Source organism: Podarcis liolepis, assembly GCF_965112155.1.
Source record: "Podarcis liolepis genome assembly, chromosome: Z".
Classification (NCBI taxonomy): Eukaryota; Metazoa; Chordata; class Lepidosauria; order Squamata; family Lacertidae; genus Podarcis; species Podarcis liolepis.
Genome location: NC_139570.1, coordinates 22,732,108 through 22,757,265, shown reverse-complemented (window position 1 = coordinate 22,757,265; position 25,158 = coordinate 22,732,108). Strand labels below are relative to the sequence as shown.

Here is a 25,158-nt window from a genome sequence, read left to right as displayed (position 1 = left end):
TTGTGGGCGGGGAGGGGGGGTTGCAGTGATTTTTAGGAAGTCACTAGCTTCCATCAGGTGTCCTACTGGGAAGACCCAGTTCTCTGAGTGCATGTTCTGGAAGTTGGGCAATAGGGGCACTACAGGATTCCTTTTGGTGTACCGACCTCCCCGCTGCACCAAGGATTCCCTGCCCGAGCTGCTTCAGGTTGTGGCGGATGTTCTCCTGGAGACACCTAGTTTGTTTGACCTAGGGGATTTTAACATCCATGCCGACACGAACTTACAAGGGGCCGCTCGGGACTTTGTGGAAAGCATGGCCTCCATGGGGCTGTCCCTGAATAAGTCTGGCCCAACCCAGGACATGCCTTGGACCTGGTGTTTACCTCTATGGATGTTGGTGATCTGACACTAACTAAAAGTGAAACCAAAGAAGTGTCATGGTCAGATCACTTCCTAGTGCAGCTGGACTTCTCCACGACCCTTCCCCTCTGCAGGGAGGTGGGACCAATTCGGATGGTCCACCCCCGCCACTTAATGGATCCAAATGGTTTCCAGAGAGTGGTAGGGGATGCTTTATCCCATGTTGATGGCCTTTCAGCTGATTCCCTGGTGGCCCGCTCGAATGTGGAGTTAACCAGGGCTATTGACTGTCTGGCTCTGAAGCGCCCTCTCCGATTGCATGGAGCCCCGGACAGCCCCGTGGTTTTCCACAGATCTGAGGGCAATGAAACAATCGTTGTGACGGCTAGAGCGCCGGTGGTGGATAACTCATTCTGAAGCTGACTGGACACAGGTTAGAGCTCAATGTCGAGCCTACCAAGTGGTGGTAGCGATGGTGAAGAAGACTTTCTTCACCGCCTCTATTGCATCTGCAGAAAACAGCAGCAGGAGACTTTTTCAGGTGGTTCTCAATTTAGCGGAACCACCTGCTACATCAGGGCCCAGTATGGGCCACATGATCTCCTGCAATGATTTTGCAAAGTTTTTTGCGGATAAAGTCGCTCAGATTCGGGAAGAGGTAGACGCCACCGTGGGAGCAGGGCTGGGGCGGAAGAGTGCTAGAGTCCTGTCTAGTCAAGTTGCGTGGGATCAATTCCAATCTGTTACCTCTGAGGATGTGGACAGGCTGCTTGGACGAGTGAAACCAACCACCTGTCTCCTTGATCCTTGCCCATCCTGGCTTATAAAAGCTAGCTGGGAAGGGCTGGGCGATGGGCTTCATGGGGTGGTGAATGCTTCCCTCCATGAGGGAGCCTTCCCAGACCCGCTGAAAGAGGCGATTATTAAACCGCTTCTTAAAAAACCATCTTTAGATGCGACCACGATGGCCAACTATCGCCCAGTCTCAAATCTTCCATTCTTAGGCAAGGTGATTGAGCGAGTGGTTGCTGAACAACTCCAGGCATGCCTGGAAGAAGCAGACCATTTGGATCCCTTCCAATCGGGATTCATTATGGGACTGAAACTGCCTTGGTCGCACTGGTTGATGATATCTGGCGGGCTAGGGACAAAGGTGAGAGCTGTTTCCTAGTTCTGCTGGATCTCTCAGCTGCATTTGATACCATCGACTCGACCATAACATCCTTCTGGACTGTCTTGAGGGGCTGGGAGCTGGGGGCACTGTCATACAGTGGTTCCACTCCTTCCTCCTGGGCCGTGTTCAGAAAGTGGTGGTGGGGGGTGAGTGTTCAGACTCCTGGGCTCTCACTTGTGGGGTGCCTCAGGGTTCTGTCCTCTCCCCCATGCTTTTCAACATCTACATGCAGCCACTGGGAGAGATCATCAGGGGGTTTGGGCTGGATGTTCATCAGTATGCGGATGATACCCAGCTCTACCTCTCTTTTAAATCAGAACCAGTGAAGGCGGTGAAGGTCCTGTGTGAGTGTCTGGAGGCGGTTGGAGGATGGATGGCGGCTAACAGATTGAGGTTGAATCCTGACCTATAAAATATCCTCTTCTAAGTTGCTTCCAAAGTTATCCTCTTTCCCTAGCATAGAAAAAAACCTCACACATTTGGTTAGTTAAAAATGATTTACTTACAAACTCTTCAAAAGTCAGAATCATGTGTTTCCATACAGCAGTCAAAAAATACGGGGAGCAGAACTTAGGTTAGTTCCAAAGTGGTGTAAATTCCCAAATCATAGGGCCATAAAGATGGCTTTGTAGGAAATGCCATGTGGTCTGAGCATGGAGCAACCACCTCAGACCTCTTTATAGAGGTTCACATGGTAGAATGAGGCAACAGTAGGCTGGACCTCCTCCCAAGATGAGGGGAAGTGACCTAGCTAAGCCTGGCAGGACAGCTTACTCTATGACATTAATGCCCTCGTGCATTAAGTAAACTTAAGCATGTTGGTTATATGAGGCTGGTTATCCCACCGGAAACACAGTGTTACATCTTCCAATTTACTTCCTTCCCTTGCAAACCCATCAGTCTTCAATAGAAGCTGAGTTTCATCCCAATACTTCTGAAAGCCTAAGCAAACCTCTCTTGTTCGTGCAAATTTTCATAAAAATTGCCTGCAAAACAGTAGATGAGATTAAGTGAACCTTTTTAAAGAAAAAAAGCACTGCTTAAAACAAAAAATGAAGAGGGATTGGAAGAAGAAAAGAAGAAGAAGAAGAAGAAGAAGAAGAAGAAGAAGAAGAAGAAGAAGAAGCAGCAGCAGCAGCAGCAGCAGCAGCAGCAGCAGCAGGAGGGGTGGGGGGAGTCAAGACAGTGAAATTTCTCCCAGTATGCTTAGGAGTTATTTAAAATCAAAATATTAAAAGCTCAGCTAAGTATACTGCTGATCAAAGGCCAAGAGCAAGGGTGGGGAACATTTTTGGCCTAGTGGGCCTGATCTTTATGGTGGGCCTGGCTCTCCTCCTGGAGAGCCAACACTGACAGATGGATGGAACCACCCACTTATCAACAATCTGTAGTAACTAGTCTGTAGGGCTAGTCTGCACTTTTACGTAGTTTACATGACATCAATGCAACTGGAATAAGTTTAATATAAAATATATCCTGCATGAACTACCTGTGACCCTGTTACAAGCTCCTATCTCAGATATGGCTGTGAAAGAACAGCTAACATCCTGACCCTAATAGTTGCAGAAAAGATCAGAGCAGTTATCTTTGTGTTTTCCAGAGATAGTTTTCAGCCTCTTGAGCAGGAAGCAGATGTCTCTCACACATAATGAACCTCTCTTTAAAGGTAAAATTATGATTCATGGACTGTCAAAATTATGATTCATGGACTGTAAAAATAAATCCGTGGTCTTCCCAAAATTAAAGCCCTCTTCACTTTAAGCATATCTCACAAGAGTACACTAGAAGCAGCAAACAACAGTTCAAAGGACTTGGTGTCATGTTATCCAACTCACTGAGGAATCCCCCTCCCCTCTCTATAAAAGTTAGCGTCAAAGTATATCATAACACCAGGTTTTCAATAGTTAGTTAGCTCACAGCTCCAACAAGACCACCTCTTTGCTCCTCAACAATCTCAAAGGTCAACCCTACACTTTTCTGAACGAAGGACCAAAGGAATGGGTGAGAGACTCTGTTGCCTTGCTGCCTTTGTGGGAAAACTCCAGTTATCCTTCTAAAAGATCCATCTGCAAGATTCATAATCTTAGAAGGTTCAACAAACATTAAAATGTCATCCAGAGCATTATAAATATGCAGTATCTATACTTCTGTGTTGCTTTGGGAGTTTATTTTTCTTTCTTTCTGGTATTCCAGATGGCCTGCAGCTGCGTTCCACACAAAGCTCTCATGCAACCGTTATCTTTTCATCATATCCATCCATACTTGGGTGTGTGCTCTCTGACCACACTTCTATGGCTTCCTAAAACATTGGTTTCATCTACTGATTGCTTCATGTACTTCCTAACCACTCAATGGAGCTATGATGAAATAGTGTTTTTGCAATATTTTCTCTGTTGCTATAAGCTTATGAAAGTGAAAAGGCTGGATTGCTCAGCAAGTAGAAGAAGTAGAAGAAGGCATCTCTGAGCACATTTATGACTGCAAATCATGATGGTTACCTCAAGGATCAGTCTTCCTCTGATTAGCCCTTGCTGGAGACAGGGATGTGAGAATCAGCCAGTTTCAGTTTCTTTCACGTCAGCTTGGTATTTATTTATTTTTATTTTTTTAAATCCTAATGAATTCCCCCCCGATATACACATTTTTGTGTGCAATCTTGCCTGTTATGCACATTTTTGCAAATGAATTTCCCCAATACAATGCAGTTTTGTAGGTTGCATCACTGATATATGCATTTTTATGCACACGTTATCCTGTTATATTTATTTTGGATGCCTTGCTTGACTGGAGAACTGCATTGCAATATTCAGAGAAGTGTAAATTTCAAAGGATGGCTGTGTTTCGGTTCCCATGTTGTTTTGAAAAATGAGAAATAGGTAAGTTGGTCTTTAAGTGCAATCTGAATCAAACTGCTCCTCCATCTCTAGCTGGAGAACCTGAAAGGGAGAGAACTCATGCTCATGTCCTTATCGTTGGCTTCCCATTGGGGAATTTGGTGGGCCACTATGAGAACAAGTTGCTGGACTAGGTAGACCTTTGGCCCGATTCAGCAGGGCGAGCTCTTCTTATATTTTTTTCATTTAGATAGACAATTAGTTAAGTCACAATCCAGAGGTATATATTGGGTAAATCCAAAGTGTGAAAGAATTGTTAAAAGTTTGCAAAACGTATCTGCAATGACTGAGTTTCACAAGGAACACTTGCAGCACAATCTGATGCTGTGTTTAGGGGGACTTACTCCCAGGTAAGGGTGCTTAGGACTGTAACCTTAGACAATGAGCAATAGTTGAGCCCCTAGCTCTAATAAATAAATGAAACAGCTGTAGAATTGATCAGGGCAAGGCAGTTCCCTACAGGTTAAAAAATGACAATGCACCAGCCTTTTACATAGGAGAACAACTAATAAGCCAAAGTGTTGGTGCTTGTTGAAAACTATCCACTTTGCAAAAACAGAACTGATTATTTAAGGTGCCATTTAAGGGGGGAACAGAAACCAAAAGTGGTAGAATTACATTATCCAAAACTCTGCAAGGCAGAAGTGGGAGCAGAGAAATGCTACTGAGTTCTTCCATCCCATATTAATTTCCCCTCCCAATACTACTGCATTTTAAGCACTATTTCCATTCCAAAAAGGAAGAGGGAGACCAGCTCCTCTGTGCTGTGTCTGCACTTCCCTTGCTGTAACGTAGGAGGAAGGGCCATAGCTAGGTTCTAGAGCATCTGCTTTGCATGCAGAAGGTCCCAGGTTCAATCCCAAGCATCTTCAGGTAGGGCCGAGAAAAGACTTCTACCTGAAATCCTAAAGAGCTGCTGCCACTCAGTGTGGACAATACTGAACCAGATGGATGAATGGTACTTCTAGGCAGCCACCTATGTTTCTAATAGATTCTGATATTTGCATTTAGCAGGGGAAACTTGATGGGAATTGAGGAGGAAGAGCTCATGTATATGAAAGTTTCCGTTCTGCATATAAACTGTCAAACCACCACCCAGTCAACTGTGCACATGTAGTCCCCATGAGACACTGCCAAAAAAGCCTGAAAATGAATGCCACAAAGGTTTAACAGATGACAATGTGCAAAGCTAGATGACTCATCCTATGCTAGAGAACATTCATTCAGTTAAGAATACTTACGAAGAAGAAAAACTGGCATCATCTAAGGGAACTCTACCAGACCTAGGAAGCTGCCACCTACTGAATTAGACCATTGGTCTATCTACCTCAATTGTCTACCCTAGGGTAGGGAAGCCTCAGGCCCAGGGGCCAAATGCAATCCTACAAGTTTCTCAATCTGGCCCTTAGGACTTTCCCCACATTGCACCCCTACCCGGCCACACCTCCTATCCCCAGGCAGTCCCTGTCACCAGCCTTACTTCACAATTCTTTGAGTATTTTTGACAGGCTGGAATGTGCTTTTGAATTCCGATAAAGATTTTTGCTTGCCTGAATGGCGGAAAAGAAGAGAGTAGTGTGTGTGTATTGAAACACATACCCTCCAACACTTTAAAGCCAAAACCTGGGACACCATCTTCCTGGATGCCATCTTCTCATTTATTTATTTTTATTGAGAGCACAACAGTCATTTTGGTTGCCATGATCTTGTGCAATTTTATGCTGCAGTTCCCCACGACCCAAATGCAAAATCGCACTGTGAAATCACGCGAGACCAAGGCAACCAAAATGGCCACTGTTGTCTTGCAATAAAAAATGGGGTGTCCTCCCCCCCCCCCCAGGTATGAAAACAAGCTAATATCCTCTGGAGACAAGGTGCTTAAGAGGGTGGCGGCAGTCTAGCCTCAAGCATCCTTGGCAGAGACTGAATACTTGGATCTGTTTCAGCCTCACTTCAGACCCACTCATGACGCTGAAACTACCTTCGTTGTCCTGGTAGATTACATTTGATGGGAGAAAGATGGGGCGGCAGTATGACCTTCCTGTTTTTCTTGACATTCTGGCAACTTTTGATACCATTGACCATTGCATGTTTCAGGAGCTACTGAAGGAGGTTGGGTTGGGGGCAGATTGTGGGTGGAGTCAGCACTTACTCCCTGTGCACCAGCAATAGAGGGAGCGACAAAACATGTTTGGATCTGGATGGGGAGGTGGCAGAACTTTCAAATATCTCCCTGGCTGCGCAGAGTGAGTGAGCTAATAGGTGACACCTGGGAAAAGGGTGAGTGCCCAGGTGGGCACCTTTGTATATAAGGTCCCTTTCTCTACCCTCCTGAAATATACTTGGAGTCGAGTGTGGATTTCATGCTCTTTATTCAGCTCATAGTAGTGAGGAATCAAAGTTCCCCCTAACTGTCTGCTTTTTACACAATGGGCCCCACGTGATTGGCTAATTCCGGGATTCTCCTGTACGCCAATCAGGTTGTGGATTCACTTCCATCTGGAGCTGGATTGGGTGGCTCCTGCGGACCAATCAGACTGCTGCATTCTGGATCCTATTGTTCTAGGACCAACCAGACTGCTGCATTTTGGATCCTATTCAACTCAGTACATAACACTTCCCCTTCCATTCTTCCTCCCATACAGGATTCTTTCTTCCTCAACACAGTCATACAAAGTTTTGTGGGCACTAAGCTTAGACCTCTTTGGACTATTTTGGATTCCACTTCCTTCTACCCACTAAGGTTTTACTTCCCAATATGTATTTTTGGTACTTGTGCACATCTCTGTGATACGTCATATCTGCTCATGCCTTCCTCTTGCGTGTTGCTATTTTGACTACAGCAGCGGCAGTTAAATAATTTAATCGGAATTAGGATATACATTGATTACTACTGAAATTATTTGCCCACACTAATAGTAGCACATTGAACATGGCTTGGAAACAAATGGCCTGGCAACAAGCAAGCAAGTGCAGATCTCTGAGCATAGGTAACATGCTTACACGGATAGGATCTTATTCATGCCAACAACCTTGCTGCAGCATTCTGCACTAATTACAGTTTCTGGATCAAGCCCCACACTGAGTATATTACAGTAATCCAGCCTAGATATCATCAATAGCATGGTGTGTGCATACACAAATGAGACTGTGCAATAGAAGAGAATACAAGGCATGGAAATGAGGGGTGATCTGTGTGTAAGGGAAAAGTAGCTGAGAAAAGTAAGGAGGGGATGGAGGATGAAAATGTGTGAAGGTGAAAATGTGGTTTCAACAGGGATTGCAAAAAGAGGAGGGGGGAGTAAGAGCCTTGTGAATGGTGTCAAAGATGAAAGCTGGTGCACGAAAGGGCCTGGGGAATAGGAGGGGTGGGGGCTTCATAATTGTGCTGGTGGTGAAAAGGCAGCTTAATAGTTGTGATGCAATGGGGGGGGGAGGAAGAAGGTGCAGGAGGTAACCATGGGGGCTGCACACAAGGAGAGGAGAGGCAAGGACATGGCAGTGAAGGTGAAAATGTGTTCAGAGTGGGGCTGCAGAACAGAAGAGAGAAGTGGCTTCGGAAATGGGGTTGGGAAAGTAGAAAGCAAGCTTAGTAGCTGCATGGGGTGGGAAGAGAAACTCTGGGGGTTAATGGGGAGGAATGGCAGGTGGTGAGTGGAGCAACCAAGGGTGCAATGGGTTGTTTGGAAAAAAATAAGCTGATGCATAAATGTGAAGAACTGGATTTAAGATTGGGAAACTGAGAGAAACCAAGATTGATAAATTCATCCATCCCTAATCATTGGTCGCAAAGAATAAATGTGGGTGGGTGGGTCTGTGGCTGTGAGAATCTGTCCCAGTCTTTGTTTGGTTACAGAAAACCAGCATAGCAACACTATGATTCAGACTGATGTTCTTGCATGTAAATAAGACTTCCGTGGTAGAAGAAGCACAGCCTTTTACTTCCTGTTGCATTAACCTGGCTGTAGCAAGTTCTATCTACTGTCTTCCTTTCTCCGTTTTAATCACACATGAAAGCAACAAGGTGCAACACTGCTGCCAGAACGCTGAGTTTCCCAGAGGGCTTACCTTTGCTAATACTGGGACGTTCCAATGAGGTAAGGCTTTGGAATCATGCTGTAGGAAAGTTCTCACCACACCACCCGCTGTGAGTTTCAGGAGAACTGCTTCTGCCCAGCAAAAAGATTGCTAAAAGGATATTTTTGAAGCCAGACTCCAGAAGATAAGATCCAAACCAATGATTTCAAATTACAGGGTGGGAAAATCTTTCGATTTTGGTTTCTCTAAGTTCCTCATTTTTCTGATCTGAAGTTCAATTGTCCACACTGAAGTATGTGATTTTTTGAAAATTCATTTTATTGCAAATTTCTAAAATTCACTTTTTTCTTGTCTGCAATTTTACCCAATGTGCACATTTTGGCAGAGCAAGTTCCCCCTGATGTAATGCATTTTTGGTATGTTATTTTCACTAATGTATGCATTTCTGTGAACAATTTACCCTGGCATATAAATTTTATATTCGCAGCTTGTCTGGAGAACGGCATTACAAAATTTGAATTTTGAAGGGTGGATATGTTTTGGTTCTCAGATTGTTTCAGAAAGTGCAAATTAGTAGATTCATCTTTAAATGTAACAGAATAAAATTTCTCTCCAGTCTCTAGTTTTCACTAAACATGTCTCATCGGCAGGGTTAAAATTTCTCCAGAAGGTGATTAACGTTCACAGAAGGTTTTTCAGCAGAGACTAGATATGTACCTGTCAGGGATGCTGTAGCTGTGGGTTTCCTTTACCCTGGGGCAGGGGTAGATTATCTTATATTTGAGGTGACTTCGAACTCTATTGTTCTATCGCCCTTTGGGCAACTAGTCTGTATGCCTGCAAAACAGTAAACAGCATGAAATGGCTAATATAATTCCCCCCCTGAAAACACTTAAAGCTGTTGATTAGGGATGGGAAGATCTCCCAATTTTGGTTCTATGCATATATAATGTTTCCAATCTGAAATTCAGATCTCCACATTTTGCATTTTTTTTTAAAAAAAAAACCGTCATGAAACTTCACCAGCATTTTAGGGCAAATGTCTTCTAATAAAAACATTTTCCTTTGCAGTTTTGACTAATGTCCACATTTTTGCAAGCAATTTCTCCTAATGCAATGAATTTTGTATGCTAGTCTTACTAATATACTAATATGTTTATGCACATTTCCCCATAAAATATGCATTTTTTGTAAGCATTGATTGCTTGGCGAATTGCATCACAAAATGTGAGTAATTGCAAATTTTGATGGATAGCTGTGCTTCAGTTCACGTATTGTTTTGGAAAGCGCAAAGCTGATATATTTGGCTTCAAATATGTACTGAACTGAATTTCTCCTCCATTCCTACTGTTAATTGATTAGCTGGATAATCTTGAATTGAATGCAACTTTAACATAGGTGACAGACTGAGAAATGACCATGCTGGTGACAGTATAAGGTTCTCTTAGGTCTTAACAAATCAAAGATGTCACTCTGTGTTTGGAAAACCCTCCTACGACAATGTAACAGAGCAAAAGAGAATCCAGACTTGTCCCTCCATCCAGTTTAAACTTCAGATCACGGATTGGGAACCTGTGGCCCTCCAGATGTTGTTGGACTCCTTCAGACCCAGCCTGCAGGGCCCAATGGTCAGAGAGGGTTAGGTGATGTGGCAACACCTAGAGCAGGCACCCCCAAACTTGGCCCTCCAGATGTTTTGAGACTACAACTCCCATCATCCCTAGCTAACAGGACCAGTGGTCAGGGATGGTGGGAATTCAGACAGGATTGATGGAAGTAAAAAATTTGAATAATATATAAAAGTATGTTTAATTAGTGTTGAGAATGGTATGTTAAAAAAGCTAATAAAAATTATATACACACACAAAAAATTGTCATTCCGAAACATCTGGAGGACCACGTTTGGGCATGCCTGACCTAGAGGGAGCACAGGCTACCCATTTCTGCTTTAGATTATGAATCTTCAAGATCTGCATTATTTTGCCCCAGAAAACTTCTTTTTTTAACAATGGGAAATAATTGTTGATGCCTATCTGGTCAGTTACCATGTGTGCTATCTGGCTGGCTGAACATAGATCCCTTGGACTCCCAAACTGAGACTGGCCTATTTATTTATTTTTATCCCACCACCCTCAGTTGAAAATTTAAACAGTTATTCTTGTTTCTGGTGGTTACACTCATACACTTTTGCTGGCCTGCCTTAAAGAATATGGGGAAGGGTTGTGGCTCAATCGTAAAGCATCTGTCCTGCATGCAGAAGGCACTAGGTTCAATCCCTAGCAACTGCAAATAGGGCTGGGAAAGGACAGAGTCTGAAACTCCAGGGAGCAATCTCTCTCTCTCTCTCTCTCTCTGTGTGTGTGTGTGTGTATGTGTGTGTGTGTGTGTGTGTGTGTGTGTTGAGTTGAATCAGGAAAATAGGATGGAAAAGTCAGTTTTCATCACCTAGAGTAGCTTCACATTCCTAATCCAAATTGCCTCTCTCCACTCTCCCACACGGCTCTTTTTAGTCCTAAAAAGAATGTTAGATCCAGCCATAGATCTCCCACATCCTTTTCATGGATTTCCCACAGCTGATTGAGTATGGTTGGCTTACAACAGGGGGCTTTCCTTGCACTGGAGATATGCCAATTTACAATGCTAAGAATCTTTCAGAAACAGCTTAGAACAGCATCGTTCATGCTGTGATATTCATGGCTAGGTTGAAGGTTTTTGTGGGTGGGAAATATTAGCAAATGATTCTGTTTTGTCTTCACTTTTATCAGCTATCTCACATTTTGCAGCTGGTATTGATCAAATAACGGTCAAATCTACCATCTATGGGTAACTGCTAAGAGGACTTTAAGGTTAGATTTTTTTGGTTTGCAATGCACTCTTATGCATGTTTACTCAGATTTGGGTCCCACAATTTTCAGTGAGGCTTATTCCCAGATATGTGCATAGGAATCCTATTGCCCACAGAAGAACATCCTGCTGACTTCAGTGGGACTTACTCCTAGGTAAGGGTGTATAGGATTGCTGGCTAAATGTTGTTTTTGGCATCCATCTATCTCAAGAGACAATGGAGTGTGCCTCTGGGGGTGAACTCAAACCATTACATTAGCAGCACGAAAGTGACCTCTTTGGGGTGCAAGCCCTGGTCGTGTGTATGGAGGTTTTGGACTGACCAGACAACAAAAAAACCCCTCTCAGCCTTGATTTTGTGGTCCACAGAAAAGCAGAGCAATACATTTGGCGCCAGCTTGGCTGCAGGAGTTGGTGGAAGAAGACAAGCAAGTCCCCATCCCACTGCCTTGGGGACTCCACTCCAGATTTGTGTAGGGTTTACTCCTTAGCCTTTACTTCTCCTAAAGATATCCTGCCAGGCAGCAGAGATTTAGGACCAGAGTTTTCTTCTCCTGGATAGGCTACCTTCCTAGGCTGATGAGCCCCATTCCCCCCTCACTTCCTGCTACCACATGTTCAGAAACTGCCTTCTTGACCATTGGACCCACTATTGGTCTTGTCTGCTCAGTCTGCCAGAGTCTGTCTTCACGTGCAGGGAAGTCCCCAATTTACCAAGAGTTTGAGATGCACCAGCTACCCTCACCTGATTTAGCCAGCCCGTAGAAGCCATTCCCAGGGTGCGGCTGCTGTTGCATGCTGACAGCTTCTAGGAGCCACAGGTGAGAGCAGAGTGCAGGGTGGGGACCAAAGGTGGACAAACTATCCCAGGAGGAACATGATGTGTTGCCCACCAGAGATGTTACACCTCCTCTAACACCCTATACACCCCATAGCTAAATGTACTTCTTGTGCAAAGAAGGAAATCAAGCAGAAAGGGGTAACAGGGCCATGCTTTTGCCCTTGCCCCAAGGTGCATGGCACCACATCTGTGCCCTTGTTATTTGCATTGTAGCATATTTGATCAGGCTTCCAGGATTTGGGGAAGCTTTAATGCTAGAGACAGGAACTTTTTTCAGCCCTAAGGCCACATTCCCTGTGGGGAACTTTCTGGGGGCAACATGCCAGTAGTGGGCCCCTGCAGGGGCAACAGTGAGTGGGGCCAGAAACAAAAGTGGGTGGGATAACAAGGGTGACCCTTTGTAGCGACACACAGAGCCATCTCTCCATCCTCCATCCAGAGGCATTATCCTAGTTCAAGGAATAATAATAATAATAATAATAATAATAATAATAATAATAATAAATTTTATTTATATCCCGCCCTCCCCAGCCGAAGCCGGGCTCAGGGCGGCTAACAACACTAAAATAGTGCAACATTATAAAAACATCATAAGAATTAATTAAAATCAAAATTGATGGCAACCATAAACTAAAGTATTGTAAAGATTGCCAAAGGAGGGAGTCAGGCTGCGCCCTGACCAAAGGCCTGGTGGAACAGCTCTGTCTTGCAGGCCCTGCAGAAAGATGTCAAGTCCTGCAGGGCCCTTGTCTCTTGTGACAGAGCGTTCCACCAGGTTGGAGCCGCAGCCGAAAAAGCCCTGGCTCTAGTTGAGGCCAGCCTAACCTCTCTGTGGCCTGGGACCTTCAAAATGTTATTATTTGAAGACCGCAAGTTCCTCTGTGGGGCATACCAGGAGAGGCGGTCCCGTAGATACGAGGGTCCTAGGCCGTATAGGGCTTTGGAGGTTAAAACCAGCACCTTAAACATGATCCTGTACTCCACCGGGAGCCAGTGCAGCTGGTATAGCACCAGATGAATGTGATCCCGCAGCGAAGACCCCATAAGGAGTCTCGCTGCGGCATTCTGCACCTGCTGGAGTTTCTGGTGCTAAGAAAAACTTTGAAAAGGATGTGGGTAGGGATGGCATGAGATGTAACCTGGGAAGGGTGTGGGGGGAAGCATGTGGGTCTAGAAAGAGCCTCGAGAGCTGGACAAAGAGGCCTGGAGGGCTGCGTTTGGCCCCAGGTCTGAGGTTCACTTTTTCAAAAGGTAAATGTGCTTAGGCTTATCCTGCATCAGACAGAAATGCTAATGTGAAGGTGGCAGGGACCAGACTGGAGTGGAGCCACACTCAATTTCCTCCCCTGCATAAGCCTTGTGACAAAAAACTTGAAGTGTAACAAAAAGCTGAAGTTCACAGAAGAGATAGAGAGAAAGCAGAAAAAGGCACAGGCACAGAAACAAGTGTGAAATTATCTTAAAAGGCCACACTAACTCAGTGGTGCTATCAGAGCAGGATTTGATGGTGTGGGGCAGATGTCCAGAACCCCGCTCTACTGAACGAGCAAGAGGGTCCCCAAATGCCACAGGGCTGGCTTACCTCATTTTGACGTAAGTGAAGCAATACACACAACCATCTCAAGAGAAGTGCCGCCTGGAAAAGTCCATCCTCTAAAATGACTTGGCTGCATCACTGAATGGGTGCAATGTTCTTAATGGAGTGGGCATGTTGCAGTACTACTTGTCAGTTTTATTTTATTTTATGGAACTTCTTAGAAAGGATGGTGAAGAAATTTGATTTTGTTTACATTTAAAGGCAAGCTTACCTAATTCACACATTCCGAAACAATATGTAAACTGAAACACAGGGGTCCTTCAAAATTCATTCTTCTCCAAATATTGCAATGCAGTTCTCCAAACGCATAGCATGTCCAAAAATACATGCATGGTGGTGGGGAGAGAGTGTGCATAAAAAATAGTGAAAAGGGCATACAGAAATGCATTGTATTAGGATAAATTGTTTGTTTGTTTGTTTGTTTGTTTGTTTATCAGCCACTCTTTATCCTAAGATCCCAGTGTGGGTTGCAACATTAAAATGCAGTATTAAAACAGTTTAAAACAACTTACAATTACAAAAACAAGGTTTGGTCCTGAAAATATACACCTTATGTCAAAAGTCAGGGTAAAGAGGTGCTTGTCTATCTGGCAAAAGTGCCTATAAAAATGTTTGTTTGTTTGTTTGTTTTTATTAGATTTTATTGATACCATTCACATACCATTCACATTAATACACCATACAGAAAAAATAAATAAATTTCCATCACCGCCAAAGCAAAAATAAGAGAATTAATACATCAACTAATAACCTTCAAAACATAAAAGTGGTCTTTTTCACTGCCATTGCATAACTAGTTTTGTTCAAATTTAATATCCTTTGATCCATTCATAGGTTAAACCACAGAGCCTAGGATTTGCCGATCAGAAGGTAGGCAGTTCGAATCGGTCCCTGCTCCTGCCAACCTAGCAGTTCAAAAGCATGCAGTGCAAGTAGATAAATAGGTACCGCTCCTGCGGGAAGGTAAAAGGCGTTTCTGTGCGCTGCTCTCGTTCGCCAGAAGTGGCTTAGTCATCTTGGCCACATGACCTGGAAGCTGTACGCCGGCTCCCTTGGCCAATAAAGCGAGATGAGCACCACAACCCCAGAGTCATCTGCAACTGGACCTAACGGTCAGGGGTCCCTTTACCTTTACCTTTAATACTGCTAGTGAAATTATTTGAACGGTGTGAATGACCTTAGACTACAATTATTATTTTTCAAATATATTTTTAAAACTTCCCATTTTGCGATAAATACCTGTTTTGGTTTATTTTTTCTGACATGCTATCTAATTCTGCGTATTCACTTTTCCAGTTTGCTGCATTGAGAACTCTTGATGTTACCGTAGCATATAAGAAGATCTCTTCAGCCTTTTTAGGAATATCCAAATCTGTGATTCCCAAAAGGAAAGCTTCTGGTTTCCTATTTAGAGATATCTTTAACATTTTTCCAATTCTGTGTGGATGTCCTCCCAAAACACATTGATTTCTTTACACTGCCACCACATATGGAATAGAGTACCTCTATTCCAAAAATTTCTTTACACCTCCAGCAGTTATTTGGGACATTTTTGAACACCTTGGACAATTTCCAGGGGGTTAAATACCACCAATGCTGCATTTTAAGAAAATTCTCTCTCAGAGAGTAACAGGCTGTAAAATTCCAGTTTGTTTTCCAGAGGTTTTCCCACTGCTTCATTGTTACTAAGTACCCAAAATACTGTGACCACATAATCATAGCCGCTGTAACCTCCTCCTCCTTGACTTCCCAGTCAAGGAGGAGTTGGTATACTTTAGAAAGTGTTTTAATTCTGGAGTTCACCAAATCCAATTCAAATCTAGAGGTCTCAGTGGAAAAACCCCTTTGTTTGTCAATTTTGAATGTCTCAAATAATTGGTGATATTGAAACCAGTCAAAAAGGCACTCTCTTATTTCCCCAAAGCTTTTTAATTTCAATTGGTTATTATCCTCCTTTAGGAGTGCTTTATATGTTGGCCAGGGTCCCTGGGTATTTTTTCTCTTGACCGCCTTTGGCGCATTCCACCAGGGAACCATGGGTTCAAGCAGGTTTTTATACTTCTCCCAAACCGGTTTCCTAATAACATGGTTTGAAAAATTCCTATGAACTTTTGCTTTCCCTTACGCTAAGTATGCGTGCCATCCCCATCGATTATCATAACCCTCCAAATCTAAGAGGTCTGGGTCCTGCAGTTTGTTGATCAATTTTCACATTGAGAATAGTTTCTGGTTATGTCCAGACCCAAAAATGTTTATATTAGGATAAATTTGCACCAGATAAAATGCTGGTGAATTTTCATGAGGAAGTTTTGGGTGTTTTTCTTTGCAAGCTGATGCGGAAATGTGGAGAATTGAACTTAACCAGAAACTGTTCTCAATGTGAAAATGATTGAGGGCACCTCTCCATGCTTTTTGGCATAGATTTATTGTCCAATGCATCTCATATCCATCCCTTATTATTCCCTCTCCCCTCCCTCGGCTGGCTCCACCACAGTCCAAATTTCAATTATAAAAGTTGGTGAAAGTAGGGAGTTGACTTCTTGGCTTATAAAACTTCTTAAAGGGTGTGGTTTTGGGAAGGAGAGTGGAGGGAGAAGTTGCAGTCCATGCCAAACCTTGGGAAAGAGTGAGTAACGACCTAAATGAACGACTACATTATGCGCAGCTGCTTAAAACAGCCTTCACTAGGTACGGAGAAGAGATTTGATTCAGCTCGCATTTCAAGGTGAATCATCTGAATCTGCACTCTTTGAAACATTATCAGAACTAAAATACAGACATCATTCAAAATTCACACTTCTCCTAGGTTTGCAATGCAATTCTCCAACCAAACAATATTTACAAAAATGCGTTTTAGGTGACAGTGTGCATAAAATATATTCATGAAAGTAACAAACAAAACTGCATTATATAACTTTCAAAAAGTTTACATTAGTCAAAACAGCATGAACAAATATGGATATTAGGAGAAATATGCACAAAAGTTTTGATGATTATTTTTAAATTCCAAATGGCTGCATAAATGCGAAGAGTAGGATTTAAGATTGGAAGCTGAGGCTGATGGGAGTCCACCATCAGAAGGGCCCCTTCCCTAAAAACTACACATGAGATCTCCAGGAAGAGTAAGGAGCTTTGCCTTCTAAAATCTGAATTACATTATTTCTCCACTTCCAGCCAGGCGGAATTTGAACAATTAAACCAGATTAATAGCTATGGGTTATGTTAGAAATACACTTTTGAGGATTATTTCATTAACGCTTGAGCCATTGCTGTCTCAGCTGGCCCCACATTCTAGCCAACAGTAGCACAAGCCCATCCATATTTACTCTGAATGAGAGAAGGAAGGATCTGCCAAACTAGGTAGAGGGCCTTCTAGGTGGTGGCGCCCGCCCTGTGGAATGCCCTCAAATCAGATGTCAAGGAAATAAACTATCTGACTTTTAGAAGACATCTGAAGGCAGCCCTGTTTAGGGAAGTTTTTAATGTTTGAAGTTTTATTGTGTTTTTAATATTCTATTGGGAGCTGCCCAGAGCGGCTGGGGAAACCCAGCCAGATGGGCGGGTTATTATTATTTCTGTTCTTTCAGTTTCTTGTTTTCTTAAATGCCGTTCTCCATATTTCTGTATCAGTTTGTGAATTTTCATTTAAAATCTCATGAAAATTCAGCAGCAATTTAGTGTGATTTTTTCCCTAATAAATTCATATTTGTCTGCAGCTTTGACTAATGAACATATTTTTGCAAGCAGTGTTCCCTTACACAATACGTTTTTGTATATTATGTTCACTGATATATGCAATTGGATGCACACTTTCTCTTGATATAAGCATTTAAAAAAACAATAACTTTTGTTGGTTAGAGAACTGCATTGCAAAGTGTGTATAAGTGTAATTTTCAAAGGATGGTTGTGTTTCAGTTCTCATGCTGTTTCATAACATGATAATTTGATAAATTCATATTTAATATGCAAACTGAATAGAAATTCTCTACTGTGCCTCCGTTGAAGTAAAGTCCCCAGATTTCAATGAAATTACTTCCAAGTAAGCATGCATAAGATCTGCAGTTTTTATTTTCAATAAACTGGGGTCAATGGAAAGGAAGTGAATTTAAAAAAAAGAAATACCCACACACAAGAACAAAACAACAACACCTCCACACAAACTGACTTACATTTTGCTTTGCCAACCTTTTCTGGCCTATTGGCATTTTTGCCACCTGGAGGAAATATTGTGGGTACCATGCAGACACCACAACAGTATGCACACTGCAACCACATGTGCACCAAAATCTCTCTCTCTCTCTCTCTCTCTCTCGCACACACACACACCTCACCAGAAATTAGGTTTCATAAATGTGTTTTAGCTACTACTAGAGAGTAAATTCAACTGAGCTAAAAAGTATTATTTCTAAGAACACTTTGACAGGACTGTGCTGTCATTGTTGGAATCCGGTTAAAGCCTAATTCTTGTGGAAAACCCAAAGCGGAAAGACAGGCAGGAGACCCTAATCTTCAAGGCACATGGTCCAGATATGACTTATTTCTGCCACTGTACAGAAAAAGCTACTAGTTACAAGTGCTGTGTTTACTGTTTTAAGACCTACGCCCACTTACTGGAGAAAGGAAGCCACAGACTGAGGAAGCTCTTAAAAAACAACCTGTACAAACAATGTTGGTCCACAGTGCAGAGAGTCTGTTTGACAATTTACAGGAAGGCTGCCTAATAAATCCAACAACCATGGAACAGCTTATGGTTTTCTTAGCAGAGAGAGGCGCAGAGAAAAACAGATGCTGTGGCCACTTGTTAATGTTCCTAAACCTATACATTTTCTCCACTCTGTGGGCACTCAGTTTAAACATGCATACTTATCTGAAGGCATGTGATAAGGCAGGAGCAACCACCCTGTGCTCCTCCAGATATTGTTGGACTTCAACTCCCATCCGCTTAGACAAGCATGACGAATGGTCAGAGATGATGGAATTTGCGGTATCCAGCAACACCTGTGCTAAAGTCATCACTGACATGCCCATCCTTCTGATATTTAACATGGAAGGAAGGGGTATGGATCATAGAAAAAGGAATGCATAGGTAGGAAGTGGGAAATCCTCCTCTGCCCCTCAACACATCCTACTATAGGGCGCTGCTCCAAGCACTCCTCTCCCTTCTCAACCTTAGTAATTGAATGAGGACTGGGGGGAAAGTACCTAAATTCTAGGTCCTAGTACAATGAACTGTGTGGAGGTAAGTTGTTAGTGGGCATGGGGATCAATGTACTTCTTCCATCTTCTCCTTTTCAGTTAAAACAACAGTAGGGAACCTGCAGCCTTAATTAGCCCCTCTAGGGCTCCTTGTTTGGCCTGCCTGGTCATTTTTGAAAAGCCACACCAAACTTCCCTATATCTGACATCATAAATGGAATCAGATATGAAACAAGTGAAGATGTGGTTGGGCTGCAGATGTTTTGCAATCAGCCAAACATCAGCACCTGCATAGTTCTATGCAACGCCCTACACACAGCACTTTGCAATTCCTAATAACGACCGGGTGGTTGTTGGTGGTTGCAAAAGCTCTGTGCAATGCTCTTTGCAAGCAGCAAGCAGTTGACCATTAAGGTTGTCATATGTGACTTGTTTCCGAGCCCTAATAAGCAGCTGTTTGCCTACGTGCAGGCAGCTGATGCTATTGTGACATCAGGTGATAGACAGGAGGGCAAACCTGCCCATCTGCTGAATTTGGCCTGTGCAGGCTAGTGAAGGTAAGGATATGGCCTGCAGGCTGAATACATCTGTGCTAAAGGAAGCCCCTCCTACCTCACTTCATTTCATATGTGAACAGGCTGAATGCCGAGAGAGAAACAAGGGTCAGCAGGGTCAGCCCAAGACATTAGGCTGCCTGATGTACACAATTCCATGTACTGAAGCTGACCAGACTGGCAAGTGAATCTTCCTTCAGCACTGGCACTGAGACAGCACCCTCTACCACTCCTGAGGACATGAGGCTAACTTTGGGGGTGCTGTGCCTGCCACAAGGCACACACAGCTCCATCCCCACCCCTACACCTGCCACCTGCGCCTGCCGCCCGAGGCAGCTTCTTCACTCTGCCTAAATGGTAGGGCCAATACTGTGTCAGCTAGTGACACAACTACTTTGCCAGCAACCTACATATGCTATTGATCTTCTGGGCCAACCCTAATTATATTAGAAGCACTGATTTAATTCTCCAAGGATGGAGAAAACCCAGAGTCCTTTTGTAAACTGCATTAAGCTTTATTTTCTCCAGAGACATCTTCATGTAAAATTGAAGCTGGAAATCAGTTGTTGTTGCATGTTTTTTACTGAATTTCTGAGTGACTTAATGAAAACATATGAGCACACAACTAGGTGAGGATTTTATTTAAGTGATGAAAGAGGCTAAGAGGGAATGAGTTGAGCAATTGCAGGAGACAATAGCTGAGAATTGGTTATGTGCAAGAGTTATTTCCGTGGGTGGAAACAGACCAGGAATCGGTTGTTTTTGTTTACAGTGCAAATAAGATTTGCAGCAATACATAGAGGTGAGTAAAATTGCAGCAATATCTAGGGACGCCCCTCCCATTTTACTAGTATAGTCTCAGGTTACCCCCCGCCTAAAACAGAGTTTCATTGGTCCTTTCTGTGTGAATCTGCAGGGGAGGGGGCACATGTACTGCCAGTCATTTTGCTGCATAATTCTGCACTAACTGCAGCTTCTGAATCAAGTACAAGGGAATCCCCACATAAAGTTCATTGCAGTAATTCAATCTTGAATAAACCAACGTATGATCTACTGTGGTCAAACTTTCCCTGGTCAGTATGGCTAAGTATTAGTCCAATGCTTTTTAAAGCATTGTAAATCAACTCAAAGACAATACTGTGTCTTTTCACAATAATGAAAACAGGAAACCTTACACTACTTGTTTTTGCTTCTGTTTTTTTTTTAAAAAAACCAGGGTAAATATATCCGAAGAAGTGCCCCTTTCATCTCACTTTGCCTCTAATGGGAGTGCAGCTGTGCTGCTGCTGCTGCAGAGCATTAGTGCAACAGACAATTGCACAGAACCCATAAAAGAGTTCCAGCATTCTCTTTATGCAGCGACGTACACCATCGTCTTCATCCCAGGCCTCCTGACCAACAGCATGGCCCTGTGGATTTTATGCCGCTTCATTAGCAAGCAAAACAAAAACATCATCTTCATGGTTAATTTGGCCACTGCTGACCTCATTCAAGTCCTTTCCTTGCCTCTGCGGATATATTATTACATCAACTACAAGTGGCCCTTTGGAACCTTCCTCTGCCAGCTCTGCTTCTATCTGAAGTATCTTAACATGTATGCCAGCATTTGCTTCCTTACGTGCATCAGCGTTCAAAGGTACCTCTTCCTTCTCCATCCATTCAGGGCCAAAGGGTGGAAACGGAGGTACGACGTGGCCATATGTGTTGCTGTGTGGATCTTTGTTGGAGCTGCTTGCTTGCCATTTCCATTGATGAGAAGTTCAAACAGCAATGATACTTGCTTTACCGACCTTGGCGTCAAGAAAATAGGCAGCCATGTCAGCTCAGTTCTGTTGATGCTAGTGGCTGAAATTGTTGGGTTTTTGACCCCTCTCATCACCATTGTCTACTGCACTTGGAAGACAAAAGCCTCCCTCCAAGAATGCCATATCCCTCTGCAAAACACTACCGAGAAGCAGAAGGCACTACGGATGGTTGCTACGTGTGCCATTGTCTTCTTCGTGTGTTTCACGCCATATCACATTGTGTTTTTCTTCTTTATGATGGTGAAAGAGGACGTTATCAGAGACTGCGGCGCACGCTGGTTTATCCTGCATCTGCACCCTTTCTGCTTAAGCCTTGCAAGTCTTAACTGTTGCTTAGATCCAATCCTCTATTTCTTCACAACATCAGAATTCAAGGGTCAGGTGTCAAGACACAGCAGCTTGGCCATCAGGAGTCGTCTGATGAGCAGAGAAAGTGCTTCTTCTGTTAAGGAATAAAATAAGTTGGACTTCTAATCATTCAAGGAGTCATAGTCAGAAGCTGTATACAGAGCCACATGACTCGTCCATCTCGCTTCGTATCATCTTGTGCAGTCAGGATTCCACGCATAGCATGGAGAGGACCGCCTTGGGCTCAAAATTCTCAGGAGTGCACAATTTCAACACCCGGTGTGGCCTCAATACAGGTGAGCGCTGCTGTCTCTGGGGTCCACTGAAAATGACTTCTCCATGTGAACCAGAAAGTGACCTCTCTATACAACAGAATGACTCTTCTTTTTTCATCTCTGTGGCTGCAATCTCCTGGGTGACGCAGATGTCCTTATGCAGTTGAATGTGCATGTATACTCCGTTCGTTTCCCTCCCCTCCCCATCCCACCCCCTCCATGTAGCCATGGGAACTGGAAACTCACTCCACGCCGTTGACACCAAGGGGGAGAGTGAATGAGAAGAAGATCCTACAAAACTTGACAGCGTCATTTCTACAGGCATGTCCCCAGTATGTGAAAAGTGTGGGTGGGGCTATGATGGTGGGGGCACTCTGCCTTAATGTTAATTGTATAAGGGAAAACAGCCAAGTAGGGTTTTTGTCAACCAAAGAACACAAGAACTGTCTAAAGACAGAGCTGTCTTTGTAGTGACTCAGACTGCATGTTCATCCAGCCCAGTGTCTCAAGCAGGAATCTTTATTCTAACTCATACCTGGAGATGCCAGTGACTGAACATATGTTCTGCTACTCAGCTCTGATGCTTTCGCTGATAAAGCAAGATAGAAAACTAGCTCAGTATTATCAACACTGACTGGTAGCAGCTCTCCAGGATTACAGGCAGAGTTCTTTCTCATTCCTACCTGGAGAGCTCAGGGATTTATTATGGGGTTTTCTAGATGCAAAGCTGAGGCTCCACCACTAGGCTGCAGCCCATTGCCTGCTAACCCCCATACAGCAGCTTCTGCAGTTCTGTGTGGGAGACTAGCTCAGCTGATAGAGCACGAGACTCTTAATTTCAGGGTTGTGGGTTCAAGCCCCACATTGGGCAAAATATTCCTACATTGCAGGGGGTTGGACTAGATGACCCTTGTGGTCCCTTCCAACTCTACAATTCTATGATCTTATGATACTATGACATTTGGAGAATAAATAAGGTAGTCACCTAGTTAAAAAAAAGTATGCTGGCCAAGGATATGCCCCTTTCCTCAGAAGCAAATCCTACTGATTTCCATTGGGAATGTTCCCTGTGAAACATATGCATTTTATTTGTAGATTCGTTGATTATATCTGCATAATTGTGTACACAAACATGTACATACATGAATAAAATAACAGTTTTAAGGAAAAAAGGCAAGAGCACTGTGTTCTCTTCACCACTGTTCAACAAAAACGTAAGCCTTATTTCACCATTCTCTCAACACCCCAAAGATTGCTATGATGGGGAGGAAGGACATGGATTGCTAGTTCTGCCTCATTCCCTGCCCATGTCACATCCCTATTATGTTTGTTTTTGTTTGTTTGTTTGTTTGTTTGTTGAATTTATATACTGCCCTATACCCGGAGGTCTCAGGGTTGTACACAGAAAAGATAAACATAAAAACTACAATAAAGTGGTACCTCAGGTTAAGAACTTAATTTGTTCTGGAGGTCCATTCTTAACCTGAAACTGTTCTTAACCTGAGGTAACACTTTAGCTAATGGGGCCTCCTGCTGCCACCGATGATTTCTGTTCTCATCCTGAAGCAAAGTTCTTAACCCGAGGTACTATCTCTGGGTTAGCGGAGTCTGTAACCTGAAGTGTCTGTAACCTGAAGTGTCTGTAACCTAAGGTACCACTGTATATATAATCAAAATAAAAACAACAACCCAGTAACACCCCTCCCCCCACAAAAAACCTCCACATTTTAAATGGACATAAGGTGCCAATCAAATCAACCAAAGGCCTGTTTAAAAAGGAACATTTTTGCCTGGCAGTCACATCAGAGCCCGCACTGTGGGTGCTGAGCACCCACAAAAAAATTGTAGGTGCCTGGGCCCTTAGGGCCCCCTATAGTTGGCCCCTGTGCCCACAGCAGCCTATATATCCTTAACCACAGAAATAAAGTACCTTCACAGAAGCACTGCTTTTTATAACTAAGATAGAGTGGGATATATAAAGTATAATAAACACTAAACTAGTGTTTATTATACTTTATATATCCCACTCTATCATGGGGGCTTTCAGCCTGGTTTCTTATGAGCTCCACACTTGCTTTGCCTCAGCTACAGTTCTCCTAGGCAACTTGTTCCCTCTTAAGAAGTAATCTTTGTAATAGTGTAATGGCCTTTATGGCCCCTCAGGAGCCTTGATCCCCCTTTAATGGACAGATTTGCTGTTTTTATATGAGGTGGGGTGGTTATTGTCAGCTGAGCGCCTTGTTATTTGTTATTTATTGCCTTTTTATTTTCCTGTGGTTTTTAATATTTGATTTGGGGAGGCGAAAGAGGACGGGGTGTCCTGGACGTTTAACAGGAGTGACACAGAGGCTTCACTTGCTGAAACTCTACACAACTGGAAGAAGAAGAAGAAGAAGAAGAAGAAGAAGAAGAAGAAGAAGAAGAAGAAGAAGAAGAAGAGTAGTAGTAGTAGTAGTAGTAGTAGTAGTAGTAGTAGTTTGGATTTGATATCCTGCTTTATCACTACCCGAAGGAGTCTCAAAGCGGCTAACGTTCTCCTTTCCCTTCCTCCCCCACAACAAGCACTCTGTGAGGTGAGTGGGGCTGAGAGACTTCAAAGAAGTGTGACTGACCCAAGGTCCCCCAGCAGCTGCATGTGGAGGAGCGGAGACACGAACCCGGTTCCCCAGATTACGAGTCTATCACACTTAACTACTACACCACATTGGCTCTCCAGTGAGCCCTGCCTTCCCTAATTTGTTTGCGTTTTGATTTTGAATATCTTGGTAAGCTGCCTTGAGGACAGCAGCGTATACAATAAATACTTTTTTATAATAAATTGAGACCAAGTAACAACTCTGTGAAAGTCACACAGATCTCACACGACATCGTGGCCCTGAAAGACACGAGTCCCGGTTTACCTCTGGGATATGTTGGAGGGTATGATATAGCAAAACATTTTGATTTCACCTCCCTCATCACTTTTTTATTCCATGAGGGCACCTGAAGAAGTCCAATCATAAGAAAAATGTGCTGGATCAGGCCAATGGCTCTGGTCCTGCATCCTGTTCTCACACTGGCCAACCAGATGCCTATGGCAAACTTGCAAGCAGAACCTGAGTACAACAGTTCTCTCCCAGCTTGTGATTCTCAGCAACTGGTATTCAGAAGCATACTGCCTCTGACAGTGGAGGAAGAACGTAGTAGTTGTGATTAGTAGCTGCTGCTGGCCTCATGTGCCATGAATTTGTCTAAGCCCTCTAAGCTGGTA

General features: G+C 43.4%; 1 protein-coding gene across 1 annotated transcript; it reads left to right on the top strand.

Annotated features, from left to right (window-relative positions):
- The first annotated feature begins 8,360 nt into the window (after positions 1 to 8,360).
- LOC310698052 (putative P2Y purinoceptor 10) lies at positions 8,361 to 23,080 on the top strand. The gene is made up of 2 exons (XM_083484796.1): positions 8,361 to 8,507; positions 20,697 to 23,080. The coding sequence occupies exons 1-2, from the start codon at positions 8,503 to 8,505 to the stop codon at positions 21,739 to 21,741; spliced, it is 1,050 nt and encodes a 349-aa protein (XP_083340922.1). The 5' UTR covers positions 8,361 to 8,502; the 3' UTR covers positions 21,742 to 23,080.
- The last annotated feature ends 2,078 nt before the right edge of the window (positions 23,081 to 25,158 follow it).